A 26,182-nucleotide genomic window follows, 5' to 3' on the forward strand; every position below is an offset into this window, starting at 1 on the left:
ACACATACAAATGCACGGCCTAGACATCTGTTTGTCATATCTATCATCTTTCTCTGTTACAATGTTATTTGCCAGAACTCTGAAGAACTGTAGTTTAATTGCCTGCCAATTTAGACCACAAATACAAATGTAAATAAACAAAGTTATACTGACTCTGTATTGCGCTCACTGTAAGATTATAGGGTTTAATTCTGGCAGAATGTAATCTCGTCTTTTTTGAAACCACAATTTAGCATGTTTCTTCAAACTTTCACTAGTTACTGTGGACTGATTTGATAAATGGTATTGTACACCAATGACTCAAACTCCATCTGTTTGGCTAAAATAATTGTACATTTTAGTTTTTAAGATTCCAAACCCTCAGTTTTGAATGCTAGAGATGAAGTCTATGGATTTTCAAATTAAAACAGCAAATGACAACCTAGTGGCAGTTAAAGAATAAGCACTACTACTCTTAGTAAGAGAAAATGACTAATGTAAAAAGTTCCTCAAAAAGACAAATGCACATAAAAGATGTATGCAGCAGCATCCCCTCCAGTAGCTATTCAGCAGACTTGAGTATGCAGAACAGCTTCATGCTGTCCACATAGCAGTAAGGAAGTTCAGTCACATAGTTATGCTTCTTGTAAAATAAGTCAACTTATTTTTTGCTGTGAGAGAAGCTGGATGCTGTTCTTTAATCTACATAGCTCAATAGAGTCAATAAGAATCACTTAATGGCTTGCCCTAAAGTAAAGGTTTGGTGCAGAAAAGTGACATTACTGTAGCTTCCACTCAGTAGTTGTAGAAGTTAAAGTGTCAACTAGTAAACATGGCAGGGACAAAATACATAGACGTAGAAGCTATAGATCCACCTCTGCCGATCTACTCATCCCTCTTTGTCGGTGCAGGCTTTCTCCATAGAACATGTGCTAAATGTACAATATTTATCTCAGAAGTTAACTGCACTGCTTCATAGAATGCTTCTCTTTTTTTTTTATAATCCATATTATTATGTTATTTCTTATATTAATCCCATTGTCTTCCTTACATACCCTTGAATCATTCACAGAAACTACATGAGCACCAGTCTCGGTCTGTGTGGTTTCCACATACCTACGGCTGCAAATATAGCCACATTCAAAACAGAAGACTGCTCAGCTGAATATTTAGTATGTAAGCCCCACTTTGTTAAACGCACAGCTAATAAAATGTAAGAATATTTGTGAAAATTCTCAATCCTTATGAGGGCTTGATACTCTCTTTAAATTTTCCTGCTTTGTTCTGTGTTTCTGCTATATATGAAAGTCAATGATAGCAGAATCCAGAAAAATCATCATAGCTTTCAGAATTTCTGTAGTGCTAATTTAAAAAAGTAACCCTTTAAACAGTTCTTGTCTGTAACAGACGACAAAGAAAACAAGCCTCAAGACCCACGAGCCAAATTTGTCAGGAGAAAAGCTAATAGTAGAGAACAACTTATCTAGAAACCTTGAAGCCATTAGGAGGAATAAGTAATTACGAAATAAGTAATGTAATAGGGATCCAGCCAGATGAACCAGAAACACCAGGAACAGCAAAGTACCAACCTGCAATGGTAAATTCTCATCACTCATCATTAAGTATCATGTATATACTTCAAGGCTACAAGTGGCCTGGCATTGCTTCTTTCTAGAAGGCAATCGTGGCACATCTCCACATCCTTGTTAAGATCTATCCTTTTGCTTAAGAACTTCAGAAAATGTTTACAGAATGAGAATGAACTCTACAGTAGCTTCTAGCAAGTCTACTTATTGTTTTAGCCCCAAATTCTGTAAATTCCATAAAATAGCCTATGTATCTTCATGTCTTTGGTCACTGACTCTTCCCAAAAAGGAGAGGAGTTTGGATGAGGAGCTACAATTTCAACTCCTGTTGGAATCTTGAGAGGAGAACAAGGGAGGGAGAGGAATGGATGACCCTTTTGGTTTTTTTTTTTTTTGGGGGGGGGGGTGTTGAGGTGCTCTTGACTCTGTGAGAGGCAGAGCTCTCAACCAAGCAATCATTAAATATGTGATTTATGGACTGGTATCAGACTTATACACACCTGGATGAATCATGCCATAGGAAAAGACAGCAGCATTATCTCTTCTAGTACTACAAGTCTAGCCAGCACAACAGAATCATAGAATCATAGAATCAATCAGGTTGGAAATGACCTTTCAGATCACCAAATCCAACCATTCCCCCAGGTACATGTCACAGTCTTGCTAACAATAATAATTTTTGTATAACAGTTTTTCCTTAGTAATAAAGTATATTCTACTCTTGATCCAAGATCTTGTTTACTTGCCAATGTTTTAAAATATTTTTAAAAGCATTTTAAAAGTTGAGAACCTCCAATAGAGAATTTTTTCAGATGAACCAAATCTGGCATTTGATTCCTTTGTCCACTCTTTGTAAACTCTGTAAAATTTTGATTCAAACAACCTGTACTCTTTCCTTCTTAAAAACAAGATGAACTTTGTTCTATCACAATTTTAGCAACATGTTTTATTTTTTGTGCTTATAATGACCACATTCCAGTATGAAGGCATCCATACTGGACACTACAAGTGACAGTCGTGAGTACTGGAGTATCTCTGAGGCTTGATAAATATAAATTTGTATTTATTGGCATTCAAATTTATCAGTTGGTTCACAACACTAATTCTGTAAGGTTAATATAATACTCCAAAGGCTGATTTTTAGTAAGGTATGTCATGAAAGTGATTTCATTTATTTATACTGTTATGCTACATGGCTAACTGTTCACACAACCCATGTTTACAATTGTGTACCATCTAGCCTTTTGCCACTGGGTGACAGCCAAAGCATGAAAACAAAAGCCCTATTCAGGAAAGAAATTCCCTGCACTGCTATATGAATATCAAGTGAATTATGCAAATCAGAACAAGAAGAGCTTAATAAAATTCTCTTTCTGACCTTCCTTATGGACAGGGAGAGAAATATGCTGAGAATCTTGAAGTAAATATCCCTGTAAGGGAACAGTAAGCACAGTAAATGCCAACCTCAGCATTTATCTGAAACACTTAACCATAAAACTCAAGGATCTTTTTAATTTGCACAGATCTACATCAGATATCAAAGAAAGCACTGACCCTCTCAGTAAAAAGTGAGTCTTTTTCTTTGGTTTTACACAGCAATAAGAGGGGGGAAAAGAGTACAAAGTCTGAGTTCATAAAAGGAATGATGGAAAGGGAAGAAACAGATAAAACACAAATAATACTCCAAAATTTTTACAAGTATTTTTCATGACAGCAAATGTGCACATTTCCTTTTAGAATTAGTTTCTCTAATTTAGGCTATTATTTATGATGTGAGAACAGATGTAAAAGGAGAAGGCAAAACAGGTATCTATTATATAGCACTTTAAAATGGTGCTCTGTGACTTTGAATTTTAACTTTAAGACAAATCATTTTACTGAAGGTTTATCAGATTTTCCACAAAATGCAAAAGCTTTATGTTCTACATAATTCCTTTATCATTATTATTATTATTAAACATATAGCATATTTCACAGTAGAATGTAACTAACCCACACATCCATGTGGAAAACAAATAGTAAAGTCCTTTAAAGTCAGATTTTAAATCAGATTAGGATGATTATATTTGTGCCAGAATAACATTTTTTTTTCCTTCAAAATTCAGAATGCTATGAATATGAAAAGCTTACATCATACTTTCAGGTTCTGTTGCACAAGCTCCCACTGTTTTGGCAACATTCACAAGTAGTGCCTGATTGGTTCCAGTAAGTAACTTCACTAGACGTGGTATTCCGTCACATCTACGGATAGTACTTCTATTTACTGTCTCCTGGCAACATTCTCCCAGGGCTCCAACGATATTTACAAGGACTTCTTCAGGCTGATCAGTAAGCAGTCCTACCAAAGTTTCAATGACTTTATATTCCCGAAATCTAAAAAACAACAATAAAACCAAAGTAGGTATTTTCAGTATGTTACTGTTATAAGTTTAATTTTATAATACAGATTACATTGTCCTCCATTATAATTGAAGTACAATGTTTAATTTCTGTATGTAAATTAGCTTGTTGAAGAAATCACAATGCAGATAGACTATTTCAGTTCTTGAAAGTGTGACATTATCATAGTTTAACCCCTGCTGGCAACTGAGCACCGTACAGCTGCTTGCTCACTCCTCCCAGCAGTGGCATGGGGAAGAAAATCAGAAGGGTAAAAGTGAGGAAACTCATGGGCTGAGATAAAGCAATAGATAAAGCAAAAGCTGTGTGCAAAAGGTATGCACAAAATCAAAATAAGGAATTAATTCACTACTTCTATTGCAGACAAATGTTCAACCATCTCCAGGAAAACAGGGATACGTCACAAGTTCCTCGGGAAGACGAACACCATCACTCTGAATATCCCATCCTTCCACTCTTCCTTCTTATTCCCCCAGCTTTATGTAGTATGGTCAGTTGAAGTCAGTTGTCCTGGCTGTGTCCCCTCCCAGTTTCCTGTGTACACCCAGCCTACTCACTGGTGGGGTGGAGTAAGAAGCAGAAAAGGCCTCAACCTTGTGTAAGCACTGATCAGCAGCAATCATAGAATCATAGAATAGTTAGGGTTGGAAGGGACCTTAAGATCATCTAGTTCCAACGCCCCTGCCATGGGCAGGGACACCACACTAAACCATCTCACCCAAGGCTCTGTCCAACCTGGCCTTGAGCACTGGCCAGGGACGGAGCATTCACAACTTCCTTGGGCAACCTACTCCAGTGCTTCACCACCCTAACAGGAAAGAATTTCTTACTTATATCCAATCTAAACTTAACTGTGTAAGTTTGAACCCCTTACCTCTTGCCTGATCACTACAGTCCCTAATGAATAGTCCACCCCCAGCATGGGTATAGGCCCCCTTCAGATACTGTAAGACTGCTATGAGGTCTCCATGCAGCCTTCTCTTCTCCAGGCTGAACAGCCCCAACTTTCTCAGCCTGCCTTCATACGGGAGGTGCTCCAGTCCCGACATCATACTTGTGGCCCTCCTCTGGACTTGTTCCAACAGTTCCATGTCCTTGTAATGTTGAGGACACCAGAACTCCAGGTGAGGTCTCATGAGAGCAGAGTAGAGGGGCAGTATCACCTCCTTTGACCTGCTGGTCATGCTCCTTTTGATGCAGCCCAGGATACGGTTGGCTTTCTGGGCTGCGAGCGCACACTGAAGCTGGCTCACGTTCATTTTCTCATCGACCAGCACCCCCAAGTCCTTCTCTGCAAGGCTGCTCTGAATCTCTTCATTGCCCAATCTGTAGCTGTGCCTGGGATTGTTCCTACCCAGGTGTAGGACCTTGCACTTGTCATGGTTAAAATTCATAGACTTCACCAGCCCACATCACAAGCGTGTCAAGGTCCCTCTGGATGGCATCCCTTCCCTCCAGCATATGAACCGAACCACACAGCTTGGTGTCATCGGCAAACTTGCTGAGGGTGCACTCAATCCCACTGTCCATGTCATCAACAAAGGTGTTGAACAAGACCAGTCCCAACACCGACCCCTGAGGGACACCACTCGTTACTGGTCTCCAGCCAGACATCGAGCCATTGACCACAATTCTTTGCGTGTGGCCATCCAGCCAGTTCTTTATCCACTGAGTGGCCCATCTATCAAGCCCATGTCTCTCCAATTTAGAGACAAGGATGTCGTGTGGGACAGTGTCAAACACTTTGCACAAGTCCAGGTAGATAATATCAACTGCTCTACCCCTGTCCATGAGTTCTGCAGCCCCATCGTAGAAGGCCACCAAATTGGTCAGGTGGGATTTCCCCTTAGTGAAGCCATGCTGGCTGTCACCAAGCACCTTGCTGTTTTTCATGTGCCTTAGCGTGCCTTCCAGGAGAATGTGCTCCAAGATTTTGCCAGGCACAGAGGTGAGACTGACTGCTCTGTAATTCCCCGGGTCTTCCATTTTCCCCTTCTTGAAAATGGGGGTTATATTTCCCTTTTTCCAGTTGTCGGGAACTTCACCTGACTGCCATGATTTTTCACATATGATGGCCAGTGGCTTAGCAACTTCATTTGCCAGCTCCTTCAGGACCCGCGGATGGATTCCATCAGGTCCCATGGACTTGCATACGTTCAGGTTCTTAAGATGGTCTCGAACCAGATCCTCTCCTACAGTGGGTCCAAGGTCTTCATTCTCACAGTCCCTGCGTCTGCCTTCCAAGACTTGGGTGGTGTGGCCAGAGCCTTTGCCAGTGAAGACTGAGTCAAAGAAGTCATTAAGAACCTCAGCCTTCTCCAAATCCAGGGTAGCCAGTTCTCCTGATAGCTTTCAGAGAGGGGCCACAGTGTCCCTAGTCTGTTTTTTATTAACTATGTAGCTATAGAATCCCTTCCTGTTATCCTTAACATCCCTAGCCAAGTTTAAGTCTAACTGGGCCTTAGCTTTCCTAACCTGGTCCCTAGCTTCCCAGACAACATCCCTGTATTCTTCCCAGACCACCTGTCCTTGCTTCCACCTTTTATAAGCCTCTTTTTTACTTTGATTTTTTCTCAGCAGCTCCTTATCCATCCAAGGAGGTCTCCTGGCCCTCCTGCTACACTTCCTTCTAGTTGGGATGCAGCACTCCTGAGCTTGTAACAGGTGATTCTTGAATATCAACCAACAGTCTTGGGCCCCCCTGCCCTCCAGGGCTATATCCCATGGAACCTTACTAAGCAGGCTCCTGAAGAGGCCAAAGTCTGCTCTTTTGAAGTCCAGGGCAGTGAGCTTGCTGCACGCTCTTCTCACTGTCCTGAGGATCTTGAATTCAACCATTTCATGATCGCTGCAACCCTGGAGCATCAAATCATAGAATAGTTAGGGTTGGAAAGGACCTTAAGATCATCTAGTCCAAATGCCCCTGCCATGGGCAGGGACACCTCACACTAAACCATGTTGCCCAAGGCTCTGTCCAGCCCAGCTTTGAACACTGCCAGGGATGAAGCATTTACCACTTCCTTGGGCAGCCTGTTCCGGTGCCTCACCACCCTCACAGTAAAGAACTTTTTCCTTATATCTAACCTGAACTTCCCGTTCTAGTTTGAAGCCATTACCCCTTGTTCTACTGCTACAGTCCCTGATGATGAGTCCCTCTCTGGCATCTTTGTAGGCACACTTTAGATATTGGAAGGCTGTTACGAGGTCACCACACAGCCTTCTCTTCTCCAGGCTGAACAGCCCCAACAATCAGTTGGATGTGTGTCTTTTCTTTCATACAGAGGATATAATATTTTTTATATTTTGATGGCAGAACTAGAACTGCTTCAATAAAAGTTAATCTTTCCAATCTGGTTTATCAGTATAACAATTAGAGTAACTGAGAAGTAAGAAACTGTCATTTTTCATCATTCAAGCCTTTGCTTTGAGAGAATTTTTTCTGTGTTTGCTATAACTTGGAAATATCTTTTTTTTTTTTTTTTTCAAGAGAAAACATCAACAGCATGAAAAAAAAAAGCAGCAAGGCAAAAAAACAATTTAAAAAATACCCTGATTTTCTCTGGCTACTTTATCTACGTTACACATCCGCTGTTTCACAGATGGAATGGTGTGAGCTGGCTCTGCAATAGGCAGGCTATGCGCTGACAGAGCTGTTGGCTCTGGCCATCTTGTGTCCAGAAGCAGTATGGCTGCTTGCACGCAGACCAGTATCTGAGCTAGCAAGTCCAAAGCACCTGTACCAGCTCGCTGCTGAGTCAGAACAATTCGGCAATGTACTTCAGGTATAGGAAATACCATAGAGTAGTTTGAAGATACATGCAGGAACCAGCAGGGTTCGATAGTTCTAGCTTCATGCCAGACTCAAGCTCATCCCTCCAGATCTGCTTATGTGTTCTCATATTATCCTCCCTCCCCGTCCTGCAGTGCCCTCTCATCCTGAGTTTGGGTAGAGTTTACTGCTTCAGACTCAGCACTACATGATACATGAATTCAGCTCAAGCCTGGAGCTCTGCCTGGCTAGTAACCTTTGTGGAGGTTCAAGCACTTGCCAAAGATGTATGAGTAGCCCAGCAAAAATCTGTTTGAATTTGGCAGAATTATTTGCTACAGCTATTTATTAGTATAATAAATAAAAAAGGCAGGGGCTCATTCTCTAGCCCTGAGGAGAACAAGCACAACACAATATCCATATGACTAAAATCTCTTACCCTCACAATTCAGGGTGGCCTCACCCATTCTGCTTAATGGAAACAATCTGTTGCCTGCACTGTTCCCAAGGAGTGTCTGGGCACTGTCTGGAGGAGCACTTGCTGGCACCGGCCAAGCTGTGTAAGGGACTGTCATAAAAAGTTAAACAGTATGGAGGAACATAACATAGTGCCTTAACCCTGAAAGGTTTGGCCCAGTTTATTTTACTAGCACAGAGGGAGCCATTCAGTCCATCTCATCACTTACTGATCCAGAACCAGGATGTCTCTGTGCAGGTACCCAAAGCCCACAGAAAAGAATATACCATTCTGAAAAACAGATCACTGTGTAATCAAGAATCATAGAATCATAGAATAGTTAGGGTTGGAAAGGACCTCAAGATCATCTAGTTCCAACCCCCTGCCATGGGAAGGGACACCTCACACTAAACCATCCCACACAAGGTTTCATCCAACCTGGCCTTGAACGCTGCCAGGGATGGAGCATTCACAACCTCCCTGGGCAACCAATTGCAGTGCCTCACCACCCTAACAGGAAAGAATTTCCTCCTTATACCCAATCTAAACTTCCCTTGTTTAAGTTTTAACTCATCACCCCTTGTCCTGTCACTACAGTCCCTGACGAAGAGTCCCTCCCCAGCATCCCTATAGGCCCCCTTCAGATACTGGAAGGCTGCTATTAGGTCCCCACGCAGCCTTCTCTTCTTCAGGCTGAACAGCCCCAACTTTCTCAGCCTGCCTTCATACGGGAGGTGCTCCAGTCCCCACATCATGCTCGTGGCCCTCCTCTGGACTTGTTCCAACAGTTCCATGTCCTTTTTATGTTGAGGACACCAGAACTGCACACAATACTCCAAGTGAGGTCTCATGAGAGCAGAGTAGAGGGGCAGGATCACCTCCTTCGACCTGCTGGTCACGCTCCTTTTGATGCAGCCCAGGATACGGTTGGCTTTCTGGGCTGCGAGCGCATACTGCCAGCTCACGTTCATTTTCTCATCTACCAGCACCCCCAAGTCTTTCTCCGCAGGGCCGCTCTGAATCTCTTCATTGCCCAATCTGTAGTTGTGCCTGGGATTGCTCTGACCCAGGTGTAGGACCTTGCACTTGGCATGGCTGAACTTCAGAAGGTTGGCATGAAGAACGCAAAAAGCAGCAGAGTATGTAAAGACCATGGCTTTGTATACCAACAGCTTGGGAACTCTTAGAACAGTAAAAATCCAGACTGTAAACCCTTATTACTAGATACTCTGTGATTTTTATCCATCAGTTATCTATCATACCTGCTAGTCCAGCACAGTACACTAAAATCAGGGCTGCAGGAAGAGGTTGCCTTTTACTGATATGCATTCCAGCCTATGAATCTTACATTCCTCTGTACAAAGCAGCATAACTTCAGCAGGAAACCTAGCATATATTCCAGCAAAGCAGGCTTTTTTTTCTTCCTTTTTTTTTTTTTTTGAAGTATGGTGAATGAATATGGTACATTAAGTTTAGATGAGAAGACTGAGAACTGTCAACCATTAAGCTGTTCCATGAAAGGCAGAGGGTGATAACTCCTGCTGTCACATTCCCAGATAATCACTCAGGACCCTGATGCTGAGAGATTGTAGGTACCTACACTACCTACAGTAGACTCTCATCAGTTAATTCCACTCATTTGCAAGCTGGGTGTACAGGTGGAGATACCCTTCCGAGACCTTCTGCAGTCAAGGAGAGAGGTGTCTGGGCTAATTATCTTAGATTCCAGTATATATTTCTACAGTAGGTGAACCTAATGTGTATTAGATATCTACCCTAGAATGAGATAATTTGCTCTACCTCTATTGACATAAAACGTGAACTCTAAGTGTGCTAACTACTCTCTCTACCATGCAGCAGTGATTCTGGTTTGTAAACTACAGAGAGAGTGAGGATATGAGATACACCTATGTATTAAACATTTAGTATGTGCTAGTATCCCTCCTGACTCAGTGTCCTATATCTTAACTGAGACACCAATTGTACCCATTGACTCTTAAGATGCTAGGAACTTAATGCTATCTATCTCCACAGTACTCTGATGAGGTCAGGTGGCACTATGAAACCAGAGCTGAAAGCCCAACATGTTCTAAAGTATGTTTTTGAAGAGTCATGACATGACAATTTTGAAAACTATAGAGGCCCATACAATCAAAACATAATAATATAAAATTAAATTCTTACTTTGCCACATTTTCTTCACTGATTGCACACTTCCAGATTGCTCCTGTCACAGCTGCTAAAAGTTGTTTGTTTTCAGAGTTAGCAAGCAGAACAGATAGTGGCTGTAGACCTCCATGCTGTCTAATCAGGTCACGCGTTTCTTTATCTTCTGCACACTGTACAAGAAAAAAATATATACAATGTGAAATGTTAAAATTATTTCTTCAAAAGCTAGGTGTATTATGTTGTAACTAGTAAAAGCTAATACAGAACAAAACATAAATATTATATTAAAGTATCTGAATATGCTAACAACTGACCAAGAGAATTTGACAGCAACTGCTCCTATATATGCAGCAGTCCTTATACTGTCACATTGTCCACTTTGTGAGCAAAAAATCCACAAAAAAAATAAAGCAGCTCTTTGCACTGTATGCCCTACCACTCTCCATTGCTACCTGTGAAATTTAGGGCTTGTACACAAGAAGAGCAATTAGGAATTTAATTATAATATTAAACATTCAGCTAAAATATTCTCATATGAATTATCCAAAGACCATCAAAATTTTTATAAACACATTAGAGAAATAATAAAACTAGAAATATTGAAACTGACAACCACATGAAAACAAAGGGCTAATCGTGGAACTGATCTACTGATTATAACAACAAAATTACCTTAAATATGGCACTTGCACAATGCATCTGAAGCTCCACATGTTCACTACTCAGATTTTTCACAAGGTACTCAATCATTCCTTCTGTCTTTATTGCAAGTCTGTAACTTGGCTAAAAAGATAAACTGCATCTTTAAATCCTGACTATTAACAGTTAATAATACTAGTCACAGTAATAATACAGTGCTACAATTCTAGGCTTTGATATTGAGAAGCCTTGTACTATATTTTAAGCACAAGTCATCTGCATTGCTTTGAAAATAACTATTCTGTTCTCTAAATTAATCAAATACATAAAGTCTCTGCAGTGATCAAATCACATTTAAAACCAGGTGCTGCAATGCTGATATTGTAGCCACCTGGCTTAAACAGAATTCAGTATATTCTGAAAGGTGTCCAGACTCCCTGCTCACAGCAAGGAACAAAAAGATGCTTCAAAATGGGATCATGAAATACCCACTCCCTTCAACAGGTCTATTACTAGAACAAGATCAGAAAAAACTGTTCTGAGAAATAATTTTTTTTTTGTGATCTTTTCTTCCAAATTTTAACCCACAGGCATTGTAACAGGCGACCATTATCTAAGAGAGGGAAAACATTTGTGTAAGAGATCCATTTAGTGTTATTTCCAAATTCAGCCAAATAAGAAATCTCAAAAACTTCTCAATACAGACTTACTGAAACTAAAATCTGCAGGTTGCTGTCTCATAGAGAATGCCGGTTTCAGGAAGCTAACTTTGAAAATACAAAGTGCTTCAAAATGTAAAATCTTTTGAAAAATCATGTCTTCCATGTTTCAAATTCACCAAGAGAACTTATGTATAATTTTTACCTTAATGTCAAGTAAGAGTCCACAAAAAGAAAAATAACCACTCATCCTATATGGCAATGGTACAAACTACTTGTATTCAAATTTAAAAACTGAATATACTCAGACCTGTGAAACCTGCCAAGGTAATCTGTAAAAAAATCACATATATTGGTTTCTTTTTGCAATTGGTCAGACATCATCTTACCCGGTTCACAAGGCCATTGTAAACCATACTGTCCTGCGCTACACTGGATCTTCTTGGCCACACCTGCAGGTTAGCTTTGCAGAATTTAAATGTACTGATTAACCAGAATATAGCATCTGAAGTTGTCAAACTTGTCAAGTATGAGGAAAAAAAACCCAACAAAAAAATCCCAAAACAAACAAACAAACAACCACAAACAAACAAAAAAACCCAGAAGAAAAATAAAGCTGGTTAAGGATTTCATTTCCATATATTTTCTTTCATAAAGAACTCCTAGCCTTTTGAATAAAAATGATGTTGTCTTTATTACAAGCTGTGACTTTCTCAAAACACTTTGCCCACACAAAGCATCAACTTCCAGATGGGTAATTGCCCTGGTTTAAGTCAAAAGCATGCTTCCTTTTAGTAACCAACTGTTTTAATGTTTAGAAATAACGCAGCTCCATGTGTTTACTTACCATTGAGGCACATTCTTGTAGCGTCCCCACTACTGGAGTTAAGATGTTTGCATGTGAACATTTGAGCCATCTAGCTAATAATGGAATGCCACCAGCTTTATGGATTGCTGCTTTATTTTTGGTGTTTTTGCTGCAGCTCCAGAGTGCCAACGCTCCACAACGTGCCATTTCACTATCTTTTGCTTGGTATGGTATTAGACTGGTTGATCCCACTGCATCACAGTCCAACAGCCCAACCTAAAAAAACAATTTTTTAATTATCTACAGGAAAGTTCGATATTATACTGTTTTTTAATTATGGTAAAAACTACCACAAGAATCATGTATACAACACCACACATTTTTTGGACAAAAATGTGCATATGAAAAGGGTATAAATTTTAATGTCTGCTTACCAGTCTCTTGATTCCTCCATGCTGCCTAACTGTCTTTTGTGCTCGCTTAAATCTAGCAACATTAGCAATTGTTTCAGCTGCCAGACATTTTAGTTCTCTATCCGGAGAGTTCAATATTTTCACCATAATCTCTAAGCCCCCAAGATCTGCAATTGCATGTCTGATCAGGGTATTTTGACTAATTTCCTTCAGGATTTTTAATGAACCAATCTAAATAATGGAAAATAACAAGTTAAACATTATTTAAGTAAACACAAACAGAAAAGTTATGTAAAATTATGGGCTATCTAAAATATTTTATCATCTGTGAAATTGAATCAGAAGAAAACAACTGAAAGTAAAAGAAACATTATTTTTTTTTATCCTTTAAATCAAGAAAATACAGAAATAAGAAAAGAAATCCATTTTCTTTATACTATATAACTTTGGAAATTGAGAAAGTATTCTAACAGAAAAGACATATTCATTGCTCTATTTGACAAAGCTACTTACCTGACATTTAATTTCTTCTGTATCAAGCAAATTAATTAACACTTCAAGACATCCAATGTCTCTGATGGCCATCTGACAAGTTTCTTGAGCCAGATTGAAATCTTTCATCGAACACAGCGCAATCACAGTAGCTGTTGGATTACCTCCCTAAAATAAATAATAAACAAATTAGTAAAACACATTTAATATAAAACATAGTCTATTCAACAGTACTAGTTAAACTACTATTAAATAAGAAACATGTTAAGAGTATTTCAGTTCTATGGTGTTAAGTAACACAGACTTGATAAGAAATAGAATTACTGGCTTTAAGATGACAGAGGGGAGATTCAAATTCGATACTAGGGAAAAGTTCTTCACTATAAGGGTGGTGAGACACTGGCACAGGTTGCCCAGAGAAGCTGTGGCTGCCCCATATGTGGAAGTGCTCACAGCCAGGAGGATGGGGCTTTGAGCAACCTTGTCTAGTTGAAGTTATCCCTGCCCATGGCAGGGGGTTGGAACTAGATGATACTTTGGGTCCCTTCCAACCCAAACTATTCTATGATTCTATGATTATGTCTGGAAACGGCACATAGATTGGGGAAAGAATAGCACAGTGTGACAAATAACTAATACGGCTTGCTGTGAACAGTCTAGTAAATTAGGCAGTCAAATACTGTCAGTTTTCTAAGAGTGTCTGCAGATAGCAAAAGAACACACAGTGAATATACAGATATTTCAGAGAAGCTACTTGCATTCTTTGCATTGGTATTCACTCTGGAAGAAACCAAACTGATTCCAATGTGTATCTTCTATTGTGGACATTTCAGAGGATTTTTCTGAAACTGAAGCCACTGTAGGAAATTTTTATTAAAGAACTCTGACATTGTGAAGAGTAAGAAACTGAAATTATTAGACAGTATTCAACTGAGTTATAAAGGAAATGGTAAAATAGTTGATTCAGTAAAAGTGGCGTTTACCCTTTCACTTCAAATTGCCCTGTTGCCAATGTCCTGGGAAACAAAAAATGTGATGTCAACTTTGAAAAGAGTTCAAGGGTTATCCAAGGCCTTTTAGCCAAATATCTGTGCTGGACAAATTGGTAGATTGTAATAAAGAATTAGCAGACATCTGTCTAAACATGATATTCTTGAAACAATATGAGAGTCACCATGGATCTGTTATGAGATCCTTTAAAAATTTACCAAGCTAGCTGATAGGTTTAACTGAACTCCAAAAGGATTTTTACAAAGTCCCTCCCTGATAGCTTTTAAGGAAACTAAGCCACAATGTTATAAGAGGAAAAGTCATTGTATAGATTGAAAAGAATGACCAAAGAGTTAGAAACTGAGGATAGGAGCAAAAACTGAGTTCATTGAAGGGATACGAGTTAGTGGAGTTCCACAGATCTAAGTTGAAGTTACACAATGCAACATACTTATAAACACCCTGAAAGACTGGTTGTGTGATCAAGTTTATTGATATTACGATTTAGGCTCAGTTGTGTCAAACTGCTGAAGAACTTGCTAAGCCTAAGAGGGCAATAAAACAGCACACGAGAAATGATGCACATAAGAAAAAATTATCTTAACACCATAGATGAAATTATAGTTTTTCAGCTGTCCATTAAAAATCAGAAATGATATCCTGAAGTTAGAGTAGATGGAAATAAAAAACATAACGGAATATTAGGAAAAAAATAGTGAACAGAGAATGTCAGTATACAACAGAAGAAATCCATGGTTTACATATACCATAAAACTTCATGTAGTTCTGCAGCTCCAGTTTCAGTAAGGTTACTATAGCACTGGAAAACTTTCAAAGAAGAGAAAAGATAATCCAATATTTTCAGTCTAAAAGGCAGATGCCTGAAAGCGTATGACAGAGGTCTACAGTGTCAGGGATGGCATTGAGCATGACAGACAGACAGGGATTGACTGTCCAATGTCTCTTTAAATACAGATATAATATCTTTCAATAATGAGGCATAGTAGGATTGAGGTTGAATATGTAAAAAAGGACTTGGTTCTTCAAATGAGGTAACAGACTAGTAGAACTAGTTGCAAAAGGATTCTGGTATGAAAGTTAAAAGTTTTCACTAAAGGTCAGTAAAAACATATGTATCTCATTCAATTTTCAACTCCCTGAGCTAAAAGAAAGTGGCAGCTTGGAGAGTATTAGAAAGTAATTAGAAAGTAGCAGAAAGCTGTGTGTTCTTACTTCACCCTGAGCATTCATTTAGGGTTCTGGGTTTCTTCTGCCTTTGTAGAATATGAACAGAGTTTTACACTACTATAAGTTATGCAGTCAAGTCTCCCACATTTGTGGAAATCAGAAGACAGGTCATCTGGAGTGCAAAACATGAGCTTTAACTGCAGAAAACTTCCATCCTGATCACTCGGTCTCACTTCCTGCTGCAGTCAGGTTATTAGGATACATTATCTTTTGATGTGCCCAGTACAGTTTCTTTTATGTCTAATTTAAAAGTCATACACTTAGAAATAATTAAAACAGGACGTAGCTCAATGTAGAAGTTCTATCCTGGAAACCAGAGCATATAAAAAGACTCGGGATGCTGAAAATGTAACAATTTACAATGTTACAATGTAACACTTGATTAAAGGATGAATTTGGGGATGTATAATTCAAAGTACTGGATAGGAACACAGGTATTGTCTCTTTTTAGGCACTTGTGCAACTACTACTGAAATTCTGTGCAGAATTTTCCTTTATACCATTCTAGAAGGAAAGTGAAAATAGGGAGATGATTCAGAAAAGAGAAATAAAACTTACTTTAAGCCTGGAAAATTGTTAATTGTTAATTAAGACAAATATGAGAAGCACTGTTTAGTTTATTAAAAAGAAAATTAAGGTATGATTTATTCATAATGAATAAATAAATCTATGAGGATAGGAACGTGATCACAGAGAGCACTACAGTTTAGCACAGATGCTTGCTGATGTGAAGTTAAAGGTACTAAAATTTAGATGAGGAGTAAAGAGCTAGTTTTCTGTTGTGTGGTTAATTATTCTTTGGAATAAATTACACAGAGTGATAAAATTTCCAGCCATGGAAATTTTTGAGTCAAGATTGGAAGCTTTTCTAAAACATAAGCTCTATTTCAGTCACAGCTACTAGACTAAAAGCAAGAAAAAGATCAAAGAATACACCCTATGGTATGCAGAAAGTTAAACCATATGATAACAGTGGATTCCTTTGAGCCTGTAGCATAGATTTTCTATTAATCAAATTGGGGATGAACCCATCTGCACAGAAATTAGAAGGGCTGTGCTACCATGTAGCTACAACAGAAGCTGGAGCGCATGAGCAATGTCAACTGGTGCTAATGTGGAAGTTACAACTTAGAGCACCTAGTAAATCAAACTATAATATCCACCTCCCACATGCCTCTGGAATTCCAGGGAAGCTTTGGCTCCCATCCAGATCTGAACTGTGCTGCCTAAGCCCATCTCTTTCAAATTGCAGTTCTGAAACTGTAAAGAACTTTGAGACAATCCTTTCCAGAGGAAAATATTTTGCTAAATTGTACACATCATACTGAAATACAGAATATTAAAAAATTGATAAATGTTTGCTAATATGAAACAAGAAGATCTAACAAAAGCAGAACTTTTGCAGCATATTTCTTAAATTTAAACAGGAACAGTAGGACAAATATAGTAAAAAAGTCTTTAAATTTGACGTGCTCTTCAATTGATACCATAAATGTAGCAGACAATTGTAAGTGAGAAATTACAGCCAAAAAGAATGTGAGAAAAATACTTCATAAAGTTCAGTAACTTACATCATTTGGAACACTTCTGATAAACCAATAAAGTGTATGCGGATGGCACTTCATAGATAATTTTTACTTACACTTCCTGTAACAATAGATTTCCACAAAATTTCCCCACAGAAAACTGGTTAAATATAAGAGTAATTTTTTAACATCTGCAACATATAGTGTCCAAAAGGAAGATTCTTATGATTTTTTTGTTATCTTCTTTTTAATCTTCAACATCATCTTGACTTCAGAAGAAAATGAAACGTGTTTTGCTTTAAGAACATATTTTGAAAACATGATCTAGGAATATAGTATTGTAACATTGTCTCCCTAGAGAAACTAGCTTATCCACACATACCAAGCTCAAGTCTAAGTAATTAAAAAAAAATCCGTAAGATATGATTACAACACTACACAGAATATTCTGCAGCTCAAAGGACTAACAGCTGTTTTTTTATGAAGTTTGTGGTCTTTTCATATAGTATAGACTTTGAGATTTACTTTGCTTTGTATTATAAAAATTTTGCAACAGGTGCTTAAAGAGAAAACTTGTCTTTTTATTATTTGACATAAATGTAAGAAGTATATCACTAATCTGACAAGCAACATCTCTTCTTTTGAGGAGCATTTCTCCTACGGTGAAACTACATTTATAGACGACATAGTAATTCATAATTCACTTATTTTACATGTATAATGGTTCGCATATGACACCTAATATGGACCAGATTTTTTAAAATAAATGACTTTAAATTCTCTTCTATTCAACAAGAAATGGAACTTTATATAAAATACATAAATGCATTTTATTTTTTCAGCTTCCAAAATGCATGCACCACTTTAAGCATTTTTAAAGTAAAACCACAATAAAATATTTTTCATATGTGCTGAAGCATCAGTTCTACAAAATATGAAATATTACTGATGGTTTCAACAATTATTTTTTGTTTCTTGAAGCTATCATTACAGTAAGTCTTGCAGTACTTACAGGATAGATTTTAACATGCATGGAAATAGTTACCTCTCCATTAAGTTGATATAAAATCTGCATCATGTTTTTATACCATTTGAAATCTGATATGCTGGATGCAAAATAAATTCTACTGGCAGATCAACAATCAATTTTAAGGCTTGAAATTAAACACAGACTTAGTTTAAAATGTGCCTCTCTTCCCATGTAGTGGTATAACATATATATCCACAAATTAAATTAAAATAAACTGTATCAATGCTATGTTATCAGTAAAACATCTGTGCAAATGTACGTGTAATGTCTCTCATGATACTAGAGCTCACCACTGACAATTACAAAACTATAAAGAAAATGTAGCAAAGCCTGCATCTCCTTCGCTTTTATTTTTAGGTGTTTAACACTTTTCTAATAACAACCATGAACAGATTAATCTAGTTAAAACTTTTAATGTATGTATACAAAGGCAGCTGCTTTAGACAATGGTAAGATTGTATATGAATTCGGTATCTGTGAGTCTGACCTCACTGATTTAGCCACCACTATACTAGAAACATCTATATTTGGCAATATTGCTCCCAACATGACTACATGCATCAGTTAGTCCATTCTGAATGTACAGCAAGATGGCAGATGCATACACTTTTGGCTGCATCCAGCCCCCTTTTCCCTGGCTTTCTTAGTGTCCTATCTTTCTCCATTTAAAAATCCTTGGGCATTCAGAAATTCTTCATTATGATCTTAGGGAATGCTGGATACTGCTCCTGTGACCTTCTGGCAGAAACATGTTCAAGTACAGCATGCCTAACACACACTGGTCAAAGACCTAGTGGAAGATGTCCTGGCCCATGGCAGAGCATTTGGACCTAGATGATCTTCAAACGTCTCCTCCAAGCCAAACCATTCTACAGTTCTATAACCTAAAGTTATGGTGGCTCCCCAACAACAGCAGTGGTAGAAAACAGCTACCCATTTAGTTATTGGTGACAATATTTGTTAAAAATAGTATTTAAGGTCATACTAGGGCTTCTCAAGCCACAAGGGTTCCAATGGGAGGAAAAAAAGGAAATTAGCTATAGGGACATACTCCAATATTCTTAAGCATTTAACTTTTTTCCCCTTAAGTTTGTTAAGTGAATTTTATAGTGAAAAGAACTGTCAAACAGTGCCTTTGTGCTTCTTTTGTGGCCATTACCTCCTAAAGCAGCTGAAATCATCTTGATTCCCAATGAAAGTCAGGAAAGTTTGAAGGTTGGTGGCCCAAGATGTTTCACACCCAAAACAACGTTTTTAGATGGCAGTGATAAAATAGCAATTAAATTAAAGCTAGCAGGAGGACAAGAATTCATCCATTGTTGTTTGGTAAATTCAGAAAACCAGAAGGCATGATGTAATTGGAAAGAAGCAAAGAGGAAGCTCAGAAGAGGTATTAGTGCCTTTTAAAAACTATATAATGAGTACAAAAGCAAAAATCTCATTGAGGATGAAAACCAGAAAGTGTAGAAAGAGATTAATTAGGCAAAATCATGAACCCTTCAGTTGGCTGAAACTCAGGAAGCAGAGAATGAAGACAACATCAAATAACTAAGAATGAAAATAAAAGAATAACACAAGCATATAAGGGCACAAACCAAAATACAACTACCAAGGGACACACAGGTTAAAATCATAATTTCATTGATGCCTTCATAATAATCAAGAAGAAAAAAACTTAGTCAATGGCAAGTGTTCAACATATGAAACCAAGAAAGCTAAAAACATTAATGGATCTTTTTTAATGCATTAGTCCTTACTCTTTCTAATAACATACCATTAATGTCAATGAAGATGTAGTAAACACTCTGCTTATGCTAAGGACATAACTAGGCAGTGTCCTTAGATAACTTAGATTATTTCATATTAGCTGAGCTTAACAGAATCTGCTTTATGGTACCGAGAGAATTGGCTGATGCCAAAGATCGTGATTAGCTTGCAAAGCTTCAGAGAAAAATCTGGTTTTAACAATGGAAGACAACATAGATACTGCCTATCAACACCACAGTGTTGTCAGACAAAAAAACAAACTTCAGAGAGAGACTTATAACAAGACTTGTAACCTGTAAGATAGAAGAAATCATCTGTATTTGTTTTGGCAGTAATAAAACAACAGCTTAAGTACTCATGCTTATTCTAGGTGTCATACCTCAGAAAAGATAATGACCAATTTGATGAAGATCAGAAGAGGACAGGAAAAGATCTCAAAAGTATGATCTAAACAGAAAAACAGAACTGGAGCTGTTTACTCTAGAGATGAGAACAAGGTGGTGGCTTAAGGAACAGCTACAAATATAATCTGTCCTCCACGTCCATTGCAGGTAAGACAAAAAAAAAAAAAAAAAAAGGGATTGAATGGCATGAGGGCTGATTTGTTCTAGATATCAGGCAAACTTTTTTAATGGTAAGAATATTTTCATTTTGCAATAATGGCTTACAGCAGTTATGAAATCTCCACCATAGGAAAGTTACAGAAATATTTGTCCAGAAGACACACAAAGAATTGATGCTGCTTTGGAGGCAAGCAGGTGGGCTAAATGACCTCTTGCATTCTGGATTTAGCCCTGTTTTCTATTAGATATATTCACGGATTTTTATTATCATGAAATTTTGGAAATATTAAACTTACCAAATATTTCCTTCTCTTCTTTAAAACAAAGAGGATTGATCTGTAGTATATATGATCACAGATACAGATGATAGATAATAAAATACACAGGCTTAAGATTTCAATATCACATGTCCCATTCAAACTATAACCCTTCCTAGTAAACTCAAAGCTTTAAATTTTGAAACTATGATTTCAATTCAGTAGGCTAGGAAAGAAAGATACAAAATTTTCTCTAGAGTCATCTCGGGAAAGTGTAAACACTATTGAAGTTTTTGCAGATGAACTGCCAGCAGGCAGAAACATTAGCTTTTCAGATAGCTGAGACTGTACAGGAGCTGTACTGGAGACCTATGGAATATCTATCCTGGTACAGTTCTCTTTACAGCACACATTTCCCCTTTCCTTTTGCTTGAACCCTCTGACATGATATGTAGCATAATTATACTACTTGGACTGACCTTCCTAGAGCAGAGACCTGTATCAGAATTTAGAATTGTCACAACTGACACTAGAGAAAGGATGGCTTTATGAGAAAGGCCCCATACCTGGGTTCAAGACACCAGTGGTCCTGGAGCCTTTGACAAAATTCCTGCCTGCTACTGGCTAGATGCCTTTTCCCAGTATCTTTGTTTCCAACTTTCAACTGAAACCTAAAAGCGTTATTGAAGGACAAGCAATAAACGTACTAACAGGACTATAAAGAAGATGATTCCAAATGTGTTTCCCAATCTGTAGTAAAATACAGATACATGCATTGAAAAATACAAATATCACAGTAAAGTTATAGTGCATTTCAGTTTCTAGTGAGAAAGCAAAACTACATAAAATGCAAATCATACACCTTTTGGCTCACAAACATCTCTATAAATACTGTACCTACTTGGAGGTTTTAAAATTAATTGATTTAATTTGTATTTGGATTTAGAGTGATTATGACTGAATGCAACCAGAAAATGAAATGTTTTACTTTGCATAGCAATATCAAGGATTATTTTTTCATCTGTTTAGAACTATGGCTATAATTTTTTTACCGTATTAAAAGTTCATTTTATTTACTGTGTTATGTCCTAGATAGATGCCTTAATGTGCATGTCTGTGATAGTAAGCCTATGACTGAGTAACAGGAATGAAAAATTGCCGTTCATGGGCATTTTGTCATTCTTATGTGTAATAATACCCTACTTCTGATTATGCATATATATAATATGAATAGAAAATACAATATACTTGACAAAATTAAGACTGAACATACCAAGACAATATATTTTTAGAAAATACTGAACAAAATGGGTTTATGTGATATCAAAAAGAAAGTAGGTCAAATTACAGAAACCTTTATTGTTACACCAGAAATTATTTCATTAATATTTATAAGTGGAATGAAAAAACTCCTAAAACAAAAACAGTAAGTGGAATCCTAGCCCAAAATATTATTAAAATATTGGCATTTTCATAAAACAAGAAAGCCAAAGCAAGTAGTAAAGTGTGAAACAGAAATCTTCATTTACAGCTTTGTGACTTTCGGGTTTTCTGTCGAACTTGACTCCCTCAAATCAGACAATTTTGTAATTTTCTGGAAAATACCTTGAAATGTAAATAAATTCTGATAAAGCTGAATGAAAGACTGAGTACTGCTGTATAATATGTACAATCTGCTTCAGCAAGCCAATTTTTCTGTGCTAGTGAACCTCTACAAACTCTGAGTTTTGTTTTGGTTTAAATACTAGTTCCAATTTTTCATTCTAGTTTATAAAACATACAAGCTGCAAGTTGTTAAGAGATGAGTTATGGACAAGTATAACTGAGTTATGGAATAATTCCCTGCCCCATTTCCTGAATCTTCTGGCATTCTTTGGCTACAGCCTGGCAGTATGTAAACCATACAGATTAATGTAAGTAAAGCCAGTGGAAAATCACAGGCATCACAAAATCACAAAATCCAAAATGCTCACTGCACAGAAGCTGCACAGCTTTAGTTGCAGATTAATACCTTGACCCTGGCCCTTCACAGCGGCAGAAGCAACATACATGTTATAAACAAGACATAGTGAGTTTAAATTGTCACCATATTTTATGAAATTGAAAAGAAATGAGTTTCCAAGCAAAAGAGTAAGTCTATTATTTTCTAAGTGAACCAGAAGGTTTTGTTAGGCAACTGCTGATTCCCTCTTGAAAACTCTCACAAGACATGCATCTATCCTGTTAGATTTCTTTTTCTGATTCATAGTAATTGGATTCTACTATTGAGGAGGTAAAAGTCCATGTAGTTCATGTGCAAACGCATTAACTTTAACTTCATTGGACTAGGAATAGTAGAATGTTTTTCCCAGTAACTTCTCAAACCTCAAACTTGTAGAGAAGTGAATTGCTGACCCAAAAAACACAGAAAACCTGGCCAAGGTAATATATAATATCTCAACACTTCAAGTTAATCTTGTCATTTGTGAAATTTTCAGTTTAGGAGTGTATTTTTTTGCCAGTTACATCTGGACAATTTTGTAAAAACAATGGACCACACTTTTTTTGATCCTAGGTAAACTTAGAGAGAAAACTATAAAGATTGCTATGTGCACAACTAACCTATTCCCTCTCAGCCCATAAGGATGCTCTTTCTGCTGCCTCTGCAATCTCCCTCCTAAAAGATGCCAACCAGCTGAAAAATACCAAGTGAACAAAAGGAAAACTGCTAACTCTGGCTAAATTTGTGTTGCAAGAAGAAACAAACAAGTTCTCAGATGTATTTATGTGCCAGATAGCTGAGAACAGCTAGTTGGGCTAATATAGACCAAAGTAACTCAAAGGCCAAGATACAAATTTAAAAGTGAATCTTGGGTAAAGACAACAAAAACACTGTTTCTGAGAACAGTGAGAAACTTGGATCATATGATTTCTCAAAGAAAGGACATATGTATATTTTAGTGACTAGAAGGCAGATAAGGTCCTTTGCATCTGTGTAGAAATTACTGGATGTTTTAATTTGCTTTTCTGATTGCTCAGACATCAGTCTTTGTCAAATGTCACAAAATTTCCACATGTTGTTGGTTTTTGGTCAGCTAATTCTTGCAAATTCCTTAGAGACATTTATTTAGTCCTAGTTTTCTCCAGAATCCAGATAGCCCCTCTCTTTGTTCACCAACACAGTGTCTATAGAACTGTCCTAAAAATGTGACGATGTGAGGATACTTTGCAGCCCACTCCCTGAAGAGCTCAAGATACAGTGCAGATTACAGTGACAGGAAAAAAGCCAGTAGGTCTGGTCTACTGAAACCCTGCTGAGGAACTAGAAGCAAGATAAAACTGTAGGATCCAGATCACATGCACATCATCTATGTAAACAAAGCTCAAGCAGTCACAAAGCTGGCCAGGCAAAGTTAGATCATAGATACCTAGCAGATGTCCATCAATTAATTCTCCTATTAACTGCCAATCAGTTTTTTAAGGCTGTTACCAAATAGGCTGATTTTTTCCCAAGGAAAAAAGGCCAGAAAGTATGCAAAGCCCTGCGTCCAAATACATAAAGAAGCTGGAATAAGAGTAGGCCTTCAAAAGACTATTTCACATGACACTCACTGATGATTTGAAATGCTCAAAAATGTGGGGATGGGAGTCATCTGTCTAAATTCACTCATGTACAGCCATCCTACATTCTGATGATTAAGACCGAGTCACCTATAGCCATCCTACGTTCCTGTTAATTGAGATTAAGTCAACAATGAACTTAAAAACATGATCCATCTCATCCTGAATAGATGCTTAAAATATCAGATGAATCACATACTTAAAGTGCCTACTTTTTCCACTGATCATAAAGGTAGCCTTGAGTGCCCAGCTCAGCTACAAACACCTACTTTGTTTACATTTAGAACTAGGTGAGAAGAATTCCAATCTAGGTATTGACTTTAATGTCTTGGCACAAGAACAAGGTTACAGCCCTCCCCCTGCCTTTGACCACTTCATCTGTGGAAAATAAAGCATATCTATTTTTAGACAAAACATGCAGAAATTAGCAGGAAATTAGGGTTGAAAAAGAAAAGGTTCTAGGATTAAATAAATAAAAACCCAACAAAAACAACCAAAACAAACCAAAAAGCCTACACAAGCAGCACTACTGTTTTTTAATTTAACATTGATTTAACAGTAAGTCCTGACTGCAGTCTTGGAGATATGATATATGCCACCTATAACACAGATGTACTACTGACCTCCTGTGACAGCGTCAGACCTGCCTAAGCAATTTCGATTTTGCCTAGCACTTGGCTCCCAAAAGCCTTAATGTTATTATAGCTATTTTATCTTTATGGATCCAGCTCATTTGGGAAACCAGTGGAGAAAATTTAATGATGTTGAACTAAGAAGGACCTGTGCCTAGACTACTGGAGAGCTAGCATGCTGTGGAAGCTTAGTAGCAGACAGAAAAGACTGTCATTTGAAACCAGGTAAAAAAGATGTTGCAGGAAAAACAAACTGATACTGATAGTTTATGAAAAGCTAAGAGGCAGATACTCTCTGGAGAAATAACCTTAAAAACTGAGCTTAGTGAGAGCATAGGAAAAACAAACATAGATGAAGACATGGCTGAAGCACAGGCACACTTCTGAAGTAACTGTGTGTATAGTAAGTCGTGATTAATTGATCCTAGGTCCAATGTGGAACATTTAAAGCTGATGAAAAATGCTGTTATCACTTCTTAAAACTCTTGATAGCTTTCAGACACAACCATGTTATAATTCTTTAGGAAAGCCAGCAATTTGGTTATCTGCTTCAGGATTATAAAGCCTTAAACCACATTGAAACATCTGTGGGAGTTTACAGTTATTTTAGAGGTACAGTAGCTACAGTGTGAAACACTAGCTCATTAATTTAGTATTAATTTAATTACCTGCTTTTACAATAGAATACAATCCTGTAGAAAGAGGGAAATTAAACATCAGTTGTTTTACATTCTTTTCCTTAGCCCTTAATTTTTTTATACACCGTATATTTTTTATTGTTTCTTGTTAAGTTCTACACTTTTGTTTGGTTTTTCTTTATTTCTGTCTGGTCTTTCTTCTCATCAGCTATGAAACTCTGAGGAATGAGTCACCCTCAGAACATTAATTAAACCTCCACTACACAGAACTTCATCAGAGTTGGTGCTAATGGTGAAAACTCAACTGGTTGTTACAAATTTTATATGTCTCTTGTGATGAGGAATGATTGTTGGTACAGTATTTTGAGGCAAGAGCTATGCAAGTGCTTCAGAGTTGCCAGTTATAATAATAACTTGATACTTCACTATTTTCCAATATTTCCTACCTAGTAAATTTATCATCAAAAGACTTCTTTTTCATGATCAGCACTGGCTAGGTTGTTAAAAAATACATAACTATAAAATGCAGATTTCCCATATTTTTATTCCTCCCCTCCCCA

General features: G+C 37.5%; 1 protein-coding gene across 1 annotated transcript in view; it reads right to left on the reverse strand.

Annotated features, from left to right (window-relative positions):
* ODAD2 (outer dynein arm docking complex subunit 2) overlaps positions 1-26,182 on the reverse strand; it is an 88,716-nt gene that overhangs the window by 41,885 nt on the left and 20,649 nt on the right. Inside the window, 6 exon segments of the mRNA XM_065669252.1 lie at positions 3,696-3,938; positions 10,376-10,530; positions 11,033-11,143; positions 12,506-12,742; positions 12,901-13,110; positions 13,393-13,539. Coding sequence (XP_065525324.1) covers positions 3,696-3,938; positions 10,376-10,530; positions 11,033-11,143; positions 12,506-12,742; positions 12,901-13,110; positions 13,393-13,539 — 1,103 coding nt within the window.

This window comes from Lathamus discolor, chromosome 2, assembly GCF_037157495.1.
Source record: "Lathamus discolor isolate bLatDis1 chromosome 2, bLatDis1.hap1, whole genome shotgun sequence".
Lineage (NCBI taxonomy): Eukaryota > Metazoa > Chordata > Aves > Psittaciformes > Psittacidae > Lathamus > Lathamus discolor.